The sequence below is a fragment of the Schistocerca nitens genome, chromosome 1 (genome assembly GCF_023898315.1).
Source record: "Schistocerca nitens isolate TAMUIC-IGC-003100 chromosome 1, iqSchNite1.1, whole genome shotgun sequence".
In the NCBI taxonomy this organism is placed as follows: domain Eukaryota; kingdom Metazoa; phylum Arthropoda; class Insecta; order Orthoptera; family Acrididae; genus Schistocerca; species Schistocerca nitens.
In genome coordinates this window covers 1,216,251,056-1,216,270,295 of record NC_064614.1, presented here as the reverse complement: position 1 = coordinate 1,216,270,295, position 19,240 = coordinate 1,216,251,056, and the positions used below count along the sequence as shown (strand labels likewise).

Sequence of the window (19,240 nt, the reverse complement as noted above, 5' to 3'; positions counted from 1 at the left end):
GATTTTCTCTGCCTCGTGATGGCTGGGTGTTGTGTGCTGTCCTTACGTTAGTTAGGTTTAAGTAGTTCTAAGTTCTAGGGGACTGATGACCATAGCTGTTAAGTCCCATAGTGCTCAGAGCCATTTGAACCATTTTTTGCACCATTTGTGCTCAGAACGGTGGTCAGCATTCATAGTCTTGATATGTTTACCACAGATCCCTGTTACTCGAGTTAAGATTTTCCCATGCAGTCATGCATATATGGCAGTGCCATGAACAAGTGTATACATACAGGGTGTTCGGAAATTCCCGTTACAAACTTCTAGGAGTGGGTAGGTAGTATTTTGAATTTGAGCTCATGTCCGGAAACGTTCGGTTTCCGTTCCACAACCATTTAAAAACATTTTGTTAATACGATGACTTTTACAAGTAACTGATTAACCAGCACATCACTAGTTTTACATCTCCATTCATCAATAGCCGCAGAAATTGCCCATGTGCTCGTTGACGGGTTCTTTTCAACGTGATCCAGTACAGGCTCTTCTAATTCGGGTGCGCGGTGTCTCCTTGGAGCACCCCAGTTACGCCTGCCGACAGTGAAGGTACACTGCCGTTGCATTATTGTTGCCAAAAGGGTATGCAATGGAGTTGGACGATGTAAAGAACTATCTTGACAAAGGCGTCGTGCAGTTCTTCCATTACCGTAAGCTTTGCCATTCAGAAGGATCACGTCTGTGTCTTCGGCAAACGGTACTCGGCCATGTTGCTGAACTCACACGTGACTGAGGTTCGAAACAGGTTACAGTACCAATAGACGTCAGGTGACATCATTCAATCCAACGTAACCACCGCCAACCATGACTACCCTGTTGCAAACCTATCTAGGAAACATGTTTTCAAACGGATGTAGCACGGAAACGGTATGTTACCGAACATGGGTTATTATTCAAAGTATTATGTGCTCACTCCAATGTGCAAGCTCTAGAAGTTTGTAACGGGAATTTCCAAACACTGTACAGCGTGATCTGTGGCCATTGGCGACCGTGCTGTGCACAAATATGGATGGAACGCGGTCTTTTTTAATGAAACGAAGACAGTGTGTCCACATCTGTTACTATGGATCCACTTGAGAATGGGCAGTGCACTAAAGTAGTAGTGCAAGTAAAATATTTTTAACGCAGCGTGGTGGAATAATGTTATCCATCAAATTTAGCAGAAATGCTGGAAAGTACTGCTAGATAATAATTCAGAAGCGTGCATAAACTGCTTTCTTTGTCCGTGCGCACCTTTGCGGAGTAAGGCTACTGTATATAATGTAACTGTTCACAAAGGGAAGGCGAGGGTGGAGGAGGACACTGGCGGTCATAGTCATCTCCTCTCGAAACTCGTCATGGGGTCTTCAAAACAAAAATATTCCAGTTTGGTAAGCGGGCCAAAATCAACAGTGGCCTTTGCCATCACTCGTTGAGACCGGCCGAGGAAACTGCAATTTTGTATATGACATAATTAGCTACATTTAATCGTATACTAATTTCTGTCGATGAAAATTTCTTCCGCCACCTTGATGAAAGTCGGCTACCAGTGGATCGATCTCAAATTTACATTAGCAAGTTAAACCATTCAGAAAAAAATTGCCTGCTGCTAAACGTGCTTTACAGTGATTTCTTCCCTTTACAGTGATTTCTTCCCATGCGCGAAGTGTCAATTCAGATGCTGGAGTTGTACAGCAATTATGTTAGTTTCATCTGAGAAAGCGAGTCACATGAAAGGCTTTAAAGTGTTATCCGAAAAGTCGTACAAAGCTATATCTATACCTAGAATTAACCCTGTCCAACCGTCATTCGTTGCCAGATATTCCTTTTGTCGACATTACGTATCGATTCAGTTTGCTGCAAGTACCTCCTACTCCCCCCCCCCCCCCCCTCCCCCCCCCTCTCTCTCTCTCTCTCTCTCTCTCTCTCTCTCTCTCTCTCTCTCTCTCTCTCTCTCTCTCTCTCTCTCGCTTTTAAATAGACAAGTGCCGGCTTGTCGTCGTCGCCGTCCCCCCCCCCCCCCCCCCTTATGCTTAATGTACACCCTTAGACGGTTGTATAGTGGGACTATCTACGGAGTGAGCATACCGCACTGTCACCATCAGAGGCAAACGTCATGGCATTTTTGGTATAACTCTTGTTTACATTTTGCGCGGAGCATATATTAGTAACGGCAATGGTTAATAATGGTTTCTGCTACGGATACAGCTCGAAATACGTAAAAGGAGGAAGCACTTCAGTCGCGTGACTTAGAAGGGCTTGTGGCAAAAATTTTGTTCAGTGCATCTGAAGGCTCGGTCCATACATGTTCCTACACAACAGGCGGTTACAAAGTGCGTGGAATTGTACGTATATATTTGTAACTAAATATGTCCGTAGTCACACTTGACTCAATGTATTCAGAGTATAGGGGAACGTATTTGGACTTCTACACGGAAGGTCGTGTGTTCCAACCACAAAAGTGGGGCCTATCAATGGTAGCGCAGTTTAAGGCACTAGACTCATAATCGAAAGAGGTAGAGGATAAATCCAGAACAGGTTATCTCTGTTTGTTTTTCTTCTTAAACGGTCCAGTCAAATACTCGGGCAGTTAATTCGAAGTCAGAGGCGTGCAATCCATCCTTGCCCTTAATGTTTAAGGAGAGTCGTCGCCGTAACAACAGACAATCTTATTCCCTTCCTTTGTCGCTTGAAATCGCTGGCGGCGACGTATGGCGGATGATGACGATTATTTTGGTTTGTGGGGCTTTCAACGACATGGTTATTAGCGCCCGTACAAATTCCCAATCTTTTCACTGCCCAGTGTCGCCATTTTCCCGAATGAAGACAAAATGAAGAGGACAACACAAACACCCAGTCCACGGGCAGAGAAAACCCCCGACTCGTCCGGGAATCGAAACAGGACGCCGTGATCCAGAGGCAGCAACGCTGACCAGTAGACGGCGAGCTGCGGACTGAAGTATGGCGGATGAGGACACTGGTGCCGCAACTCGTGAATAACAGCACGGACAGCGCTGTTTCTATCATGTTGCGGTATGGCGCCCTCGAACAAATATTACTTCGGTTTGGCCCATATTTTCAGACAAGAGTTCGGTTTGGCCCATATTTTCAGACAAGAGTTAGTTCTGCTGTCTGTGACCCCGGTACATAAACACTGGGTTCTCTCAAATGCGCATAGCTTTTCCTGCATGTGGATCTGTCGAAAACACTTCTGCTATCGTGAAGAATTCAAGGAAGATAGGTAGGGTTTACCGTCCCGCCTACGACAAGATTAAGACAGAGCACAAACTCGGAACTGACGTGGATTAAGTACACCGCAACATTCGTCTAAAGTGAATTAGGAGAACCAAACTTTAACATTGCTGACCGGGGAGTTGAAACATGCTTCTCCCGAATGTAAGGGAGCGTACTAGAATGCACCCGCTTGATAGCTTTACGGCTAAAAGGAATTCCTTGCTTGTTCGGTTTTCGGCTCGTCCTTAACGAGTCTAGGCACTTTCTTCCAGAGTACTACAAAAATTTTTCGTGTTTCTCGAAGATAGCTCTTTGATTTCATGCGGATGTTGGCGAGAGCTTGTGCAATTGGAGCAAATCGTGCATAAAATATTGAAACTGTGGTTTTATTGTCAGCAGCTCGCGGTCTATAGTGGTGGAAATCAGAACAAAGGCACGTGGAAAAATCTTGTTTATTTATGTGTTTGGTATTGCACGCATTTTCCCGTACAGTTTACAACAAAGCAAAACAAAATACATTCTCATTTCACCATTAGAATTGGGCCGAGTACTTAAAAATTGGAAAAAGGCAATCTTTCGGGTATGGAGGAGGGAAATTGGTACAAAGGCAGGTTCGTTACATGTCGCTACGGTTGCAGTATAGAGTTGTCTGCTAACGTCGTACAGCAATTACTCTGATAATGCTGCATGGAAAGCTTCTGTCGGGTTACGAGCAAGCAAATTTAAAGCGTACAAAGAAATGGGCCTGTCTAATAGCAAGATTGCTAAAAGATGGGCGTTCCAGCAATGTTACTGATAATTTTGTCAGATAGGGTACACAGTATGGCAAAAACGGCCGGACACGAAAATTGCCAGAGTAAGATGGGCGTTTGATTCTGCGTAAGGCAAAAGTCAACAGCTAGTGTTCCTCTCAAATCGTGGCTGATTTACAGACACATCAGACAAATGCTGGCTCAAGAAACGCAGCTGGCGTTCAAGGAACTGAATCATAAGCCACTTTCAAACAGTGCGCGTAAGGAGGCTCGACTGAAGTTTGCAGAAGAACATATGTCGTGGTCACTAAGAGTCGAACAAACTAATTTTCATTGATGATTAGTGGATGAATTTGGATGGTCCAGATGGCTTTCAGTATTCTTGGCATGATCTATGCACAGAATAACACGTTCGAGTGAGTAGAACTGTGGCGGGGACAACATTATTATCTGGGCAGCATTTTGTGCTAAAGGCAAGACCAACATAGCATGGTTGCACTCCAAAGTGAAGTCCGATGGTTATCCAGGAATTCTGGAAATTGATTGATTCGAATGTATGAGGAATTTGACGATGATAATGTACTGTGTCAGTATGATAACGCTCAGATTCGCATGTCGTCAAAACAAAGTTGTGGTTGCAAGATAAAGGAATTCCACTTCTGAGTTGGTCATCGAGAAGTCTGGCTTTAAATCCTATAGAGGATCTACGACGTGTTTATCGCTGTGCCCGACAGTTTGAGACTGTGGCCAGGCTGTAAACTGCAATTCGAATGGAGTGGACCTCAGTTTCGGAAGAAGAGATCACTGCCCTATACAATCAATGCATAAGAGGATTTTCGCAGTTACTAAGAACAGTGGAGGAACGACTAGATACACTGTCATAGTTGTGATCTATTTACCGTTTGCGTTAGGTTATTCTAACAATTCATAAGCGCCTTTACATAAATTTCCACCCCTAAGATTTTCTTGTTTCTCTAAATTTCTTAAGTCTCAGTGCTAATGGTAAAATGAGAATGTATTTTGTTTTGCTTTGCTGTAAGCTGTGCGAGGAAAAATGCGTGCAGTACCAAATATGTAAATAACCCTGTTTTTTCCACATACAACCACATGCCTTTGTACTAATTTCCACCACTGTAGTAGTTAGCGTCACTGACTCCAGATCGCTCGGTCCCAGATTTGATCCCCGACTGGATCGGAGGTTTTCTTTAATCTGAGTCTGAATTTTTCTGTTGTCCTAATTATTTAACCTCATCACAAAGGCGCATGAGAGACCGAAGTGTCTGCCTTAGTGGCCGAGCGGTTCTAGGCGCTTCAGTCAGGAACCGTGAGACCGCTGCGGTCGCAGGTTCGAATCCTGCCTCGGGCGTGGATGTGTGTGATGTCCTTAGTTCTAAGTTCTAGGGGACTGATGACCTCAGGAGATAAGTCGCATAGTACTCAGAGCCATTTGAACCATTTTTTGAGACCGAAGTGACGTCAAACAAATATTTGCACTAGGCGGCCGAACAACCCCAGACAAGGTATCCTGGCCAGTAATGCCAAACGATCATTTCATTTGTAGTTTTATCTTTTCAACTGTTTTTAATCATCGTAGCTTATATGGTTGGAACCACTAATTAAATATTTGCGAGCAAAATAAGGATCAGTTCTGTAAGACAAAACATGACATACGTAGACACGTGCCCCCCCCCCCCCCCCCCCCCACACCCGTCCCTCTTTCCATGAACGTTATGAGGCTTCATTATTCTTGTTTGTTGCATTTGTTTTGACTAACTCTCGTAATATCTCATGTTGTTACTGGCGTATTATCAAAAAGGCGTTTTCTGTCGAGCCCGCTTGAGGCTGTTTCGACTTTCTGTAGCGTTTCAGATATTTCTGATATAAGCCATTACTTCCATAGTTATAGTCCTCATTGATGATTTTCAGTTTCTGGAAGAGATGAAGAGGCTTGCACAGTATAGACTAGCTTGGAGAACTGCATCAAACTAGTCTTCGGACGACGACGACATAATAAATTTTATAAATTACTACTCATTCGTTAACTTTCTCCATTGACTGCATATTATAACACGCTTTTCAAGATGCAGTACAAACGATTGCCAGCTGCATGCAGATAACCCGGAAGTAAAGTTCCTGATGCATCGTCGTCATTAGTTTTACTCTTCATCTTAAGTCGTATTGGGAAGTAATTTGACGATTGTGAGTAATGTTACAATCGATGTATTTGTTCGCACATTAAATATTTTCGGCCTTGAACTAACAAGGAAATGTGTGTATTGTTTCGCTCTACCTTGACCTAGTGCAAACGACCTTCCGCTGTGAACAACAAGCTTGTGAACGCTGTTATAAATTTACATTCGCATGAAGGAAGAAATGGAATATTTTTTCGTCTTTAGTCACCAGTCTGTGTATAATATGTGGTGAAATTCGTAAAAAGTAATGCAGTGTGCGGAATGTATGAAGTCGCCCTGAAAAGATTGTCACCGCAGCATACGCTCATTAATACGTTTTCACTCTTTAATTTTTCGAACGGCATTTGATTCTTTCTGCTCTGTGTTGAACGTGGGTCGTATAATACCCTCCCAAGAGCTGCAGCTCAGACTTAAACGTGTTGCAGCTGTAGTGTCGACACATCTTCAATTAGAGAACAAAAATACTCGACGCCAGCAGCGGCTTCTGTGGGCTAGCTACTAGAAGCCAGCTGGCGGTCTACGGATTGAGACGTTCAGTGTTATGATCTTATGTGAATCACTTTGGTAAAAGTCTTTTGCTATTTCCAGTACGACACCAGAGGATGGGCTTAACAGTCCGGAACCGGTCGCGTGAAAATAAAGAAATTTAGAACTGAAGCGGTATTTTCAACCTCTGCTATAATGCTCAGCAGTTGCGGATGCTCTTCCAACAGGATTGTTTGTAGTAAAATGCCGCGCAGGGCAATTGGAATATATTACTAATTTCTGAATTAACGCGAGAGACTCTGACATCAGCTGCCATTAATTTTAATAAAATGTGTCTAGCATATAACGTGATCCCCCAATTTTATCAGAAACTGTTCAATAGCATTACTGGTAGCTCACCATGTTACATTCAGCAGCTCATGAAAACTGCTATAATTAAAGAAACTAAACGTTTATATTCAGAAAAATATGTCTTAAATAAGAAAGTCTATGTAACGCACCTTAAATTTTCTAATGAACTGACCCATTTTATTTTTGACGGCGCATATGCGCATATTATGCATCGCGTTGATTGTATGAAGGATATTACTAGTTCTCATGCCAGGAAGCTGGAAAGATTAGCTGTGAGATTTGACTCTGCTTTAGAAGTAGCTACTGAATGTAATTTTAATTTTTATCATACTGATGAGAACCAAACTAGCATCGTTTTTAATCGCGAGGAAATGTGTTTTCTAAATAAAAGGCTAACCCATAGTCTCGGATCCCCATTTAATCAACATAGGGCCTCTTCGTTGGTGGCCCATACCATCGTTGCCGTGGAGCAGGCTAAATCAGACAACCCCACCAAAAACGCAGTCTGTCAAAAATTGAATAAAGCCATTGCACTAGAACTTGGCACAGTAAATCATAAAAATCAGAAACACTGGGCTCCTCAAAAGAAGTATTCCCACGCACGGGACCAATCCATTTTGAGCGACATTTACAGGAAGCTTCATGAGAACCAAGCCATAATTGTGTGGGGAGACAAAGGCCACACATCAGTAGCCCTATACGAGGCTGACTACGTACGAAAAGCACAGGACTTCCTCTCCAGCTCTAAGTTCAAAAACTAATCATTTAAGCCCACAGCTAATTGCGTCGCGGACATTAAGAAGGCATTTAAAGAAACAGATGCGATATTCACCCCATTTTTTTAAAAAAACCTTTAATACCGATGAATCCGAGAACACCGACTTTCAGGGTCGTCGTGAAACTTCATAAGCCACAGGCTCCTGTAAGGCCAGTAATAACGCTATTAATGCCCCAGATTACTTATTGGCTAAGGAATTGCAAAGTGTCCTCAGTAAGCATTATTTTTTCCACGATGATCATGCCAAATCTAGCAAGTCTCGACATCGTAAGCATGTACACGAATATTCCCATTAAAGAGGTGATTCCTATTATTCAATCAAACTTACGGATGTTCTCTCGTCTAGATTTACAAAAAATTACCGAATTCCTACATTTGCTCAGAATTGTCCTGGACCATAATTACTTTGTCTTCAAAGACACCATATATGGGATCCCCCATTGCTACTATAGTAGCTAATATTTACATAAATCACATTGAACATAAGTTTTTTTTTTCTACCCACCCACAACATCTTCAAAGAGTAGTATGCTACGAAAGATACGTCGATGACATCATACTTTTATATAACGGGACCGACACCCAGCTGCAACTTTTTTTAACACGACTTTACCAAAATGCACCCCCAAGATTCAGTGTACCATAGAGTGCCACTCTGGCTTTACACTCCCATTTTTAGATATGGAAGTTTCGTTACAGAACAGTAATGTTCACTTTAACGTATTTAGAAAACCATTTATGACTAGTTCTGTTATTCATTGCTCGTCAGTTCACCCAAAGTAGCAAAAAAATGGCAGCTCTTCGTGCTACCGTGCGGCCAGAGTCCCTATCTCAAAAGAAAATTACCAGTGCGAGTTGGATACCATTAAATTCATAGCACATGCTAATGGCTGCCAGCCAAATGTTGATGTTCATCAGCAAATGCAATCGAAAGGCGCTTCCAACGATCTGTACGGGATTACCCTGTCATCTTCTAATATTGATAACACATTTTTTTTCGGAATCCCATGTGTAGGTTTTATATTTGACAGGATTGGCAAAGGGCTTAGAAAAGAGGGGGTATACCCGCCTTCTACACCCCGCATAAGTTCGGGCATCTATTGAAGCACCACGAAACCAGAGAAGACAATTGTTACGCACAATCGGGCGTCTATCTCATCCAGTGAAGTGAGTGCCCTTCCGCATACATAGGCCAAACTGACCGTTCCTTTAACATATGGTTCAGAGAACATCAGGATCTTAGCAATTCCAAATCCGCCCTCACTAACACCTGAAGGATTATAACCATTCCATTTCAAATTAAACACAAATTGCAGGATTCTACATATTCAACGTAAGGGCTCGGTTTTAAACATTTTATAAGAAATAGAAATCACCCGCAGCATTTGCCGTCATCCGTCTGTCATTTTCAACGAGCAAACTGCGCTTAAGCACGCAGTCCTGCTGAATAACTTTTCTTTTCTGAAGCAGCGTCCAGCCTCATTTCCTTCTCTTTCTGGTCCCTGATTACTGTAGGCCACACATGTATACTATTTTTTATCGGGTCAGTATTTTTTGTGGTCTTCAATAGGCTTAACGAATGTACGGCATATGTCTCTTTCCTATAGTGAGGTCCGCAAGGTCCACCCAGTTCATTTTACATAGCTGTAAAATTGTTCTCTCTTAATGAAAGTTGCATGTTTTCATTTTATCCTATGATTATGGGCATTATAGTACTGTGGTATTATCTGTGCCCTAACTAATTAAAAAAATTACCTGTCTTTCATGATGTAAAGTGCGTCTCAGGTCTTACCTAATGTAAGCATGATTAGTTGTCACTGTTGGTTAGCAGTTTTAAAATGACCCCACTTTCAATGTGTCCTTTTAATGCTATCGCTGCTAGCTATTAATTGGCATTTTACTTTCTGACAGTATAGACTGTAAGGTTTCGCTACTTTCCATGGTGATCAGTAACGAGAACTTGTAAATAGGAGTGGCACATGAGCATGTTCTTTTAACTGATGACTGTGGCGCGTTGTTCCACGTTGCCACTTATATCGCCACTAAATTAAAACTTGTTTGTCACTCGTGTAAAAGGAAAGTATCGTTGCGTGTTACGGTTTATATAATAATTTTATATCGCACCTTCCACTCAGTTTTACCACAGTTCTGTCCCGTCCTGTTCAATACGCTTCTTTACTACGCACAATGCACTTATATCGTGTACTTTTTTATGTAATTTTTTTGCTTTTCTTCAGTTTAAATGTAAACCACTAAACTCAAATTGTGAACTGCCGGGCTAGTGGCCCGGCGTTCTTCTCTCCGTCAATTGAGGGCAGCACTTTTGCCACTCTGGTTTACTAATTTGCCTCCTCGTTCGCATCCGCTGCTCCCTGTTCTGCGCTCATAGGGCAGCACACCGCGCATGGTACACGCGGCGCTCGGGGACAACAGCGCAGCGTTAAGTGTCGTGATATCATTTGTATATATTCCCTGCCAAGGCAGTCGTCCGTGGTACTGTCTGGCGCCACTTGCGCATTGACATAGGTTTCACAGAACCTAGCCCGACCAGCGGTTTCGAAATGCTTTTTTTTTAAGGTCTTTAAAACTTTTTAGGGATTTTTGTTTTGTTTTTTGTGTGTTCCGGCGTGTCTTTTGCTGTTTCCAGTACGACACCTGAGGATGGGCTTACAACAGTCCGAAACCGGTCGTGTGAAAATAAAGAAATTTACAACTGAAGCGGTATTTTCAACCTCTACTGTGGTAAAAGTTTCTGCCGCTGTGTTCCCCTGCTTATATTGCTCGAACCGCTGTAGTGTATGGAAATGTAGTTTTGATTTTCAAATGTCACATCCGGCTGTACTTGACATATGCATGTCAATAATTTAGTAGGACAAGATTGGTATCTGAAGAGACGTATCGTATCAAAAAAAAAAAAAAAAAAAAAATGGTTCAAATGGCTCTGAGCACTATGGGACTTAACAGCGATGGTCATCAGCCCCCTAGAACTTAGAACTACTTAAACCTAACTAACCTAAGGACACCACACAACACCCAGTCATCACGAGGCAGAGAAAATCCCTGACCCCGCCGGGAATCGAACCCGGGCGCGGGAAGCGAGAACGCTACCGCACGACCACGAGCTGCGGACACGTATCGTATCAGTGTAGTTCCTACGGAGGAGAGAAACTTATTTAACAAAGTAAGAAACACGTGTTAACAAAGAAAAATAGGTCAGAGGATAGTCCAATACAAGGAACTGTTTCTGCAACGGCGAAATGAAATTTTAATATAGTATTAGAGGAGGGAATTCTGTTAAGTGTGACATGTAACGGTACTAGAAGGAAGAGATAAGCTTAATCTAGATTGAGTTTTTTAACTCAATTTTCCAATGTAAAGTTACGTAGTGCAGCGCCGTAGACCGCAATGACTTTTTTGTCGAAGTTTCATTATTTACCAAATTATGGAAATTATGCTTTTGATCCTCTTTAGAGGGCCTAATATCGCAACTCGCAAGTCGTCTCGATTTAAGATAAAAGTAATCGTCTATTGTGTTATTTGATTATTGATTGTAACGCTGTCGTGTTCCATATTATTTTTTGGTTTTATTGCAGAAACAGGTAACTGCTTCGTGATTAGACAATATTGTCGGTTTCTGTTCGGAAGACGTATTATAGACTAGCGCCAGTCGTCAGATTCGTTTCTGAGACATGATCTGAACATTAGCCTATAGCGTTTACACGATAGAACTGCCCACGCTAAGTCATGTCAGAGATTTGAGAAATAACTCCGTAGCTCCAGTTTTGCCCTCCTCCCCGCCCCCACCCCCACAACCTCCCCACGCCGTGCGCGCTCATACGCGTAAGATTTTAATAATAGTACGTCCATTTCATTGGAATGAAATACATTCTATAAGACGAAAAAGACACACCACGAAGGAATTATCCGAATGGGACGAATATCTGTAACTGGAATGTGCATATACAGATAAACAAATGATTACAATTTCAGAAAAACTGAGTCATTTACTCAAAAGAAAGAGCAAATCAATAATGCATTGGTCCACCTAGGGTCCATTTGCAAGCAGTTATTCGGCTTAATATTCATTGATTGTTGTTGAGTATCCTCCTGAGGGATATCGTGCCAGATGCTGTATAATCTGGCGTGTAAGTCGTCAAGATCCCGGGCTAGTCATAGGGCGATGCCCACAATGCTCAAAATAGTCTGTTGGGGGAGAGGTTCGGCGACCTTGCTGACCAAGGTAGGGTTTTGTAAGCTCAAAGACTAGCAGTATAAACTCTCTCCGTGTGCGGGCGTGCATTATCTTGCTGAAATGTAAGCCCGGGATGGCTTGCCATGAAGGGCAACAATACGGGGCGTAGTATATCAACGACGTACCGCTGTGCTCTAGGAGCGCCGCAGATAAAACCAAAGGGGTCGTGCAGTGAAATGAAATGGCACCCCAGAGCTTGGCCGTATGGCGGGATGCTGTCAGGTTGGGATCTCACCACAGTCTAGCGCGTCTACAAACACGACTTCTCTGGCCATCGGGGCTCAGTTCCACACGAGACTCATCACTGAAGACAGTTCTAGTCAATTAGAATTCTGGCCTGAAGAAAGTAACGACATTTTCCCCCCAAACTGTTAATTTAAATCCAACTGCATTCACTGCATGAGCAGTGAATATTATGCAAGATAAGCATTAAAATTTGTTTTTATTTGCTCAAACAATTTGTAACGCTATGAAAACAGTTTATTGAGGAAATAAGGCTTATGATGGGGCAAACAAAAAAATAACGCAGATGGCGGTAAAATGTAAAACTCAGAAAATACGCTACTGGCCATTAAAATTGCTACATCAAGAAGAAATGCAGATGATAAACGGGTATTCACTGGACAAATATATTATACTAGAACTGACATGTGATTACATTTTCACGCAATTTGGGTGCATAGATCCTGAGAAATCAGTACCCAGACCAACCACCTCTGGCCGTAATAACGATCTTGATATGCCTGGGCATATCAAGGCCATCAACAGAGGCAGAGTCAAACAGAACTTGGAGGGCGTGTACAGGTACAGCTGCCCGTGCAGCTTCAACACGATACCACAGTTCATCAAGAGTAGTGACTGGCGTATTGTGACGAGCCAGTTGCCATTGACCAGACGTTTTTAGTTGGTGAGAGATCTGGAGAATGTGCTGGCCAGGGCAGCAGTCGAACATTTTCTGTATCCAGAAAGGCCCGTACAGGACCTGCAACATGCGGTGGTGCATTATCCTGCTGAAAAGTAGGGTTTCGCAGGGATCGAATGAAGGGTAAAGCCGCGGGTCGTAACACATCTGAAATGTAACGTCCACTGTTCAAAGTGACGTCAATGCGAACAAGAGGTGACAGAGACGTGTAACCAATGGCACCCCATACGATTACGCCGGGTGATACGCACCAGTATGGCGATGACTAAAACACGCTTCCAATGTGCGTTCACCGCGATGTCGCCAAACACGGATGCGACCGTCATGATGCTGTAAACAGAACCTGGGTTCATCCGAAAAAATGACGTTTTGCCATTCGTGCACCCAGGTTCGTCGTTGAATACACCATCGCAGGCGCTGTGATGCAGCGTCAAGGGTAACCGCAGCCATGGTCTCTGAGCTGATAGTCCATGCTGCTGCAAACGTCGTCGAACTGTTCGTGCAGATGGTTGTTGTCTTGCAAACGTCCCCATCTGTTGACTCAGGGATCGAGACTGGCTGCAGGATCCGTTACAGCCATGCGGATAAGATGCCTGTCATCTCGACTGCTAGTGATACGAGGCCGTTGGGATCCAGCACGGCGTTCCGTATTACCCGCCGGAACCCACCGATTCCATATTCTGCTAAGTCATTGGATCTCGACCAACGCGAGCAGCATTGTCGCGATACGATAAACCGCAATCGTGATAGGCTACAATCCGACCTTTATCAAAGTGGGAAACGTGATTTTACGCATTTCTCCTCCTTAAACAAGGCATCACAACGTTTCACCAGGCAACGCCGGTCAACTGCTGTTTGTGTATGAGAAATCGGTTGGAAACTTTCCTCGTGTCAGCACGTTTTAGGTGTCGCCACCGGCGCCAACCTAGTGTGAATGCTTTGAAAAGCTAATCATTTGCATGTCACGGCATCTTCTTCCTGTCGGTTAAATTTCGCGTGTGTAGCACGTGATCTTCATGGTGTAGCAATTTTAATGGCCAGTAGTGTATTTGCGCTGCAGTTGTCGGGGAATAGAGGGTGGTTCACATCGAACACGCGGCATAAGGGGAGCGCACCACCTAAGTGGACGCGGCGCTGTTAGATCACGGGCGCCGTGCCAGTCACGTGAGAGAGCACGCGCGTCTGTTGGCGTCGGTCGGACCGCGTGGGACGCCGCCTCGTGACGCAGGGGCGCCGTGCCAGCGCGAGCGCCGGCCGGTGCCGACGCCGGGCGCCAAGTAGCGGCAGTGCTCTCGCAACAAAGAGCCCTCTACTCCGGACGCCAATGTGTTAAAATACGGTAGCCTATGGACTTTTGACTTCAAGGATAATAATCGTAACTAAATTTCATTTATTCGTGTTACGTATGTAAATGTAACTGTTCAAATATGCGAGGGGTGATAAAAAAGTAACTGAATTTTTTCTTCATTTTCGCTTTTTTATATATCCGATTTTCGAAAAAAAATTGTCTTATTGGTACACACGTTTCTGATCTATGTTTGCATCTTCAGCTGTTCTGAATCTTTAGTTTATTGTTGACAGTCGGAAAGATTTTACGTGTTTTCGAGTGTTCGGGCAATTTTTTTTTCTTCCGAATAAGATGGATCCAAAGAACTTGGATTAAATTTTTCTTGAAAAATAGAATAAAGTGCAGCACCGAATTCGAAAACTTTGATTTTTGGCGAGTCCATCATGAATAAGTCAGAGATTACGAGTGGTATAAACGTTTCAAAGAGTAGAGGTGATGTTAAAGACGACGACGACCGCCCTGGACGCTCTAGCGCATCAGTTACTGACGGCATTGTGGGAGTATAAAGAAAATGGTTCTGGAAAATTGCCGAATCACCATCAGAGATGTTGCAGATGGCGTCGGTATCTCCCCTGCCTCATGCCAAGCAATTTTTTTCAGGTGTTTGGGCATGAAACGTGTCGCAGCAAAGTTTCTTCCGAACTCGTTGAATTTCGCCCAAAAAGGACGTCGCGTGGACAACTCAGGAATTGCTGATTGATGTCGATAATGATCCAGAACTTCTAAAGATCATAACAGGCGACGAAACATCGGTATAAGGGTATGATGTCGAAACAAAGATCCAGCCGTCCCAACGGAAACTGCCTGAAGAGCCAAGATCGAAAAAAAAAAAAAAAAATCGAGAAGTTCTATCACATATGAAGATTCTTCTCACTTTTTTTCGATTAAAATGCGTTATGGTCGTATGGTCGATAAAGGAAAATATCTGGAAATTATGCGCAGTTTGAGTGAAGCAATCTAGAATTTTGGCAAAACCACTCCTGGAAATTGCATCACTATAACGCTCCTGCTCTCACCGCAATGTGTGTGCGTGATTTTTTGGCGAGGAATATAACCGTTTTGTTGCTCCAGCCATCGTGTTTGCTGGACGTGGACCCCCCCCCCCCCTGCGAATTCTTTCTATTCCCGAGGCTGAAGAGAACCCTGAAAGGACGTCGTTCTGCCACCTTTGATGGGATAAAAACAGAATCGCTGAAGGAGCTGAACACCATATTGAAAAGTAGCTTCCACAAGTGCATCCAAGATTGGAAAAAGCACTTGCACAAGTGTACTATATCGGAGGGGAACAAAATTGATGTTGATGAATACAAGTAAATTCTATTTTTTTAAAATCCCCTCATGTTTTGATCACACTTGATATTAAAATTTTGTGGTCTACAGTTTAACATCGCAAGGAATGAAATAAAATGCGTTAGTATCTGTGGAAATCAAACCTGGATCCATAAATTACCATTCTATGCTTTGGACCACTCGTCTACAATGGACTCTCAAAAGTTCCTTAAAACAATCTCTTACACTACACACAATTTCAGGAGAAAAATATTGAACTTTTGAATTCACTAATCTGTGGCAAATTATTGGCTTAAGATGAAATATTTGTTCAGCCCATGATCTGCCCTTCCAAAAATTCTTGATATTGACGTAAATTAGTCTCCAGTGTTGATTTTCTATCATGTTTAGTGTAATTTGGGAACATCAGTTACATAAAACTCGTCACAAATTCCACTGTTCTTGTTGTTGTTTACATTTTGTCATCACCTTTCTTATGCAGTGAATGTATTACGACAACTTTGCCCTCTTCTGGAGGTTTTCTGTTTTCCAAGTTTTCTCGAAGATTTTAAGTTCATTTTTTTAATTTTTGGTAGGGACCATTTCAAAAGTTTTGGTGTAATAGTCTCTTCTCCACTTGTTTTATAAGCTTTTAAGCTTCTTCAGTTTCTTCGATAGTTAGGGGTAAATCATCTTCCAGATTTCCATGACTTTGATAATTCAAACTTGTGGACTGATTCAGAACGTTTAAGAAGCTGCCCAAATTGTTCGAAATTTTCAGTGTTACATAAGGCAGATCGATGCCTCTCGTCCCACACCCTTCTGTTGTTAGATTTATGTTTGAAGTACATCTGCCTAACTCTTTAAATCTCACTTTGTTCTGCAAAGATATACTGGAAAAGGGCCTTTTTAGTAGGTCATGTGCAGAAAACACTTTCATTCTAAATTTTCTCGTATTCTCACTTGTTTTACCAGTGTCCAATCAATAGCTTCTTGATTTAAAAGTGTAGTAATTGTAACTAAATTGAATATATTAGTTTTATGTCCATAAATTGAACAGTTATTTTTAAATTTTATGATTGTGAGGAATAAAATAAAATGGGGAAAAAAGTATTAACAGGAATTGAACCCAGGTCCATAATTTAACAGCCTCTAACTTAAGACCCCTCCCCCAAAGTGCTAGAGTAGAGTTGAGTTTTATTGGTCCTGGTAATCATATAGTACACAAACAGTACATTCTGATGTAGGACAAGTCATGACAACTACTCTTTTTAAGAGTCCCCATACCTACACTTGCATAATACACTACACGCAGTTTCAAAGAAAATTACTGACCTGGTGCTGTGAGCAATGTAACACTTCGAGTGGCAGAAAGGATACTGTTACACCAGAGCATGTGCAGTAGAAAACAGATAGCTGTGTTGCTCCTCTGAGTTGATCATAGTGCAGCTGACTGTCATTTCAGTGCTCCACACTGGTTTCTAGTTACCACAGAGAGAGCACTACACAAGTTTTCTTCTGTTTTATTTGCATACCAATATACATTCACAGAAAAATGGCACAATTATAGTGCAATTTTCAGCTCTCATTCAAAGTGAAATGACATTTTAGTGAGATATTTACAGTGTGCTGTAACATATTAACTCATGAGAACGGGCAGCCACTGTACTAGTTGCTGTCATTACTTGTCACTGTTCTAGAATAATGTGTTGCACTTTGTATTGTAGCATATGTGGCATTCATCTGCGAATAAATATTTTTGTATGTGTCAAAATTTCCACCTAACATAGTATAATTGCAAAATTTAGGTCTTCATGAGTTGAGATAGCAGACTTTTTCAGCTAATTGCCCAGATAAAGTATTGTCAAGTTACCAGCTGAGAATTAATTATATTGAAGCATTATTTTGGTAAGTTTCCTTCCTGTCAACATATTGCTTAATAGATACCATACTCTTATAACAATCAACAATGCCAATTGGCACCTATCATAATCTATGTTTGTCTTCACATTAACACTCAGTATTCCTGTAAACATCACTCTAGCTGTAGGGTTCTTAACAGTTTCTTGATTATCTAATTTCAGGTACTAATGTAGTCTTCTTCTAAAAAAGATAATCTTGTAGTAATGTGCTTCCTTCCTTAACAGGTAGTCTGTTGTATGTTGATGGTTTCTGCATTCCCAGCACCTCCTATCAACATTTGACCAGTTAATACATTTGATCTCCATGATAAAGAGTGTACAGTCCGAAACTGGTAGAGTGGTCATATGCTCTGGCTGTTAAATATCTTTTCCACACATATGCTAACTTACTGTTCCAGTATTTGTAGTTTCTTCTTCATCCTGTGAAGTATGAACTGTTAAGGAGTGTGTTGTGAAGTATGAACTGTTAAGGAGTGTGTAAATATAAATTTTATGCTACAGAGGACCAAACAGATAGTAGCTGTTGGCAGTGTCATTTCCTCTGTGACTGGAAAGTATAAATCTGTCAGAATATTGTAATCCTTGCTGAGGATAGTTGTGTGGAGTCTCAGGGCAAAAGTTTGAATTTTCTTTGGTTGGTTGGTTGGTTGGTTGGTTGGTTGGTTGGTTTATAGATTAAACCGACTAATCTGCAAGGTTATCAATCCCTTGTATTTTCTTTCATTCAGAGTTATCAGACTTGTTTCATTTGTGGCACTGATTTTTAACATGTTGAATCATTTACTTATAATTAAATTTTTTGAGTTACTGCTGTCTGTGTACCTTTATGGACCACACATTAAAATATTCCCATATTTACTACCACAATTATTCCATATGTGGTGGTGGTGGTGGTGGTGGTGGTGGTGGTGGTGGTGGTGGTGGTGGTGGTGTGACTTAGCAGCAAACATTCCAAGCTGTATAGTAGTTAAGACATTAGTGTTTTTTGTGGCTCCTTTGGTGCTGGACCAGATTCACATTGCTGACATGATGATTATGTACTTAAGTTGAATATATGCCACACACATTCTTCACCTGATCTGATGCTAAGTCACCAGTGGCTTTGGAAATTGACAGCACCGGTAAACTTTCACAAGTATGGATTGTGTAGGAATTCATTTATCAGGGGCAAATACTGCCTTTTAATGGTTTTGAATCTGAATAATTCCAGATGACGTCTTTTTAAAGGCTGATGATATCTTTCTTACATTTTCCGTGGATGTGATATTTTACATAACAAGAAAATATAAGAGGATGCACTATTGCACTTATGTAGTCAGACTTTAATTTTTCTTCCACAGTGTGTGTCATGATGTATACTTGACTGTTTGGGTTGTCTGTTATGTCACAGGTGTGGCGGACGGTGTTGGTGGTTGGAGGCATTATGGAATCGATCCGGGAGAGTTCTCGTCGTCACTGATGCGTGCCTGTGAGCGGCTAGTCTGTAACGGCAGGTTTGCACCATCTGAGCCAGCGGCGCTGCTTGCCAGCTCGTACTATGAGCTGCTCGAAGACAAGCGGCCTGTGCTTGGTGAGTGCTTACTGTACACTTTTCTATTCTTTAAATCTCCTTCTCACTGATTTGCAGGATTCCGTGGACACAGATGGCTGACAGTGGAAGTTTCATAAAAATTATTTGTCAAGTTACTTATTCTTGTGAACAAATATTTGTGCAGATATGAC

The 19,240-nt window shown here is 42.1% G+C and overlaps 1 protein-coding gene across 1 annotated transcript in view; it reads left to right on the top strand.

Annotated features, from left to right (window-relative positions):
- Positions 1–19,240, top strand: part of LOC126239670 (protein phosphatase PTC7 homolog) — a 124,024-nt gene that overhangs the window by 65,747 nt on the left and 39,037 nt on the right. Inside the window, exon 2 of the mRNA XM_049947876.1 lies at positions 18,909–19,088. Within this exon, the coding sequence (XP_049803833.1) occupies positions 18,909–19,088 (180 nt within the window). The remainder of the gene's footprint in view (positions 1–18,908; positions 19,089–19,240) is intronic.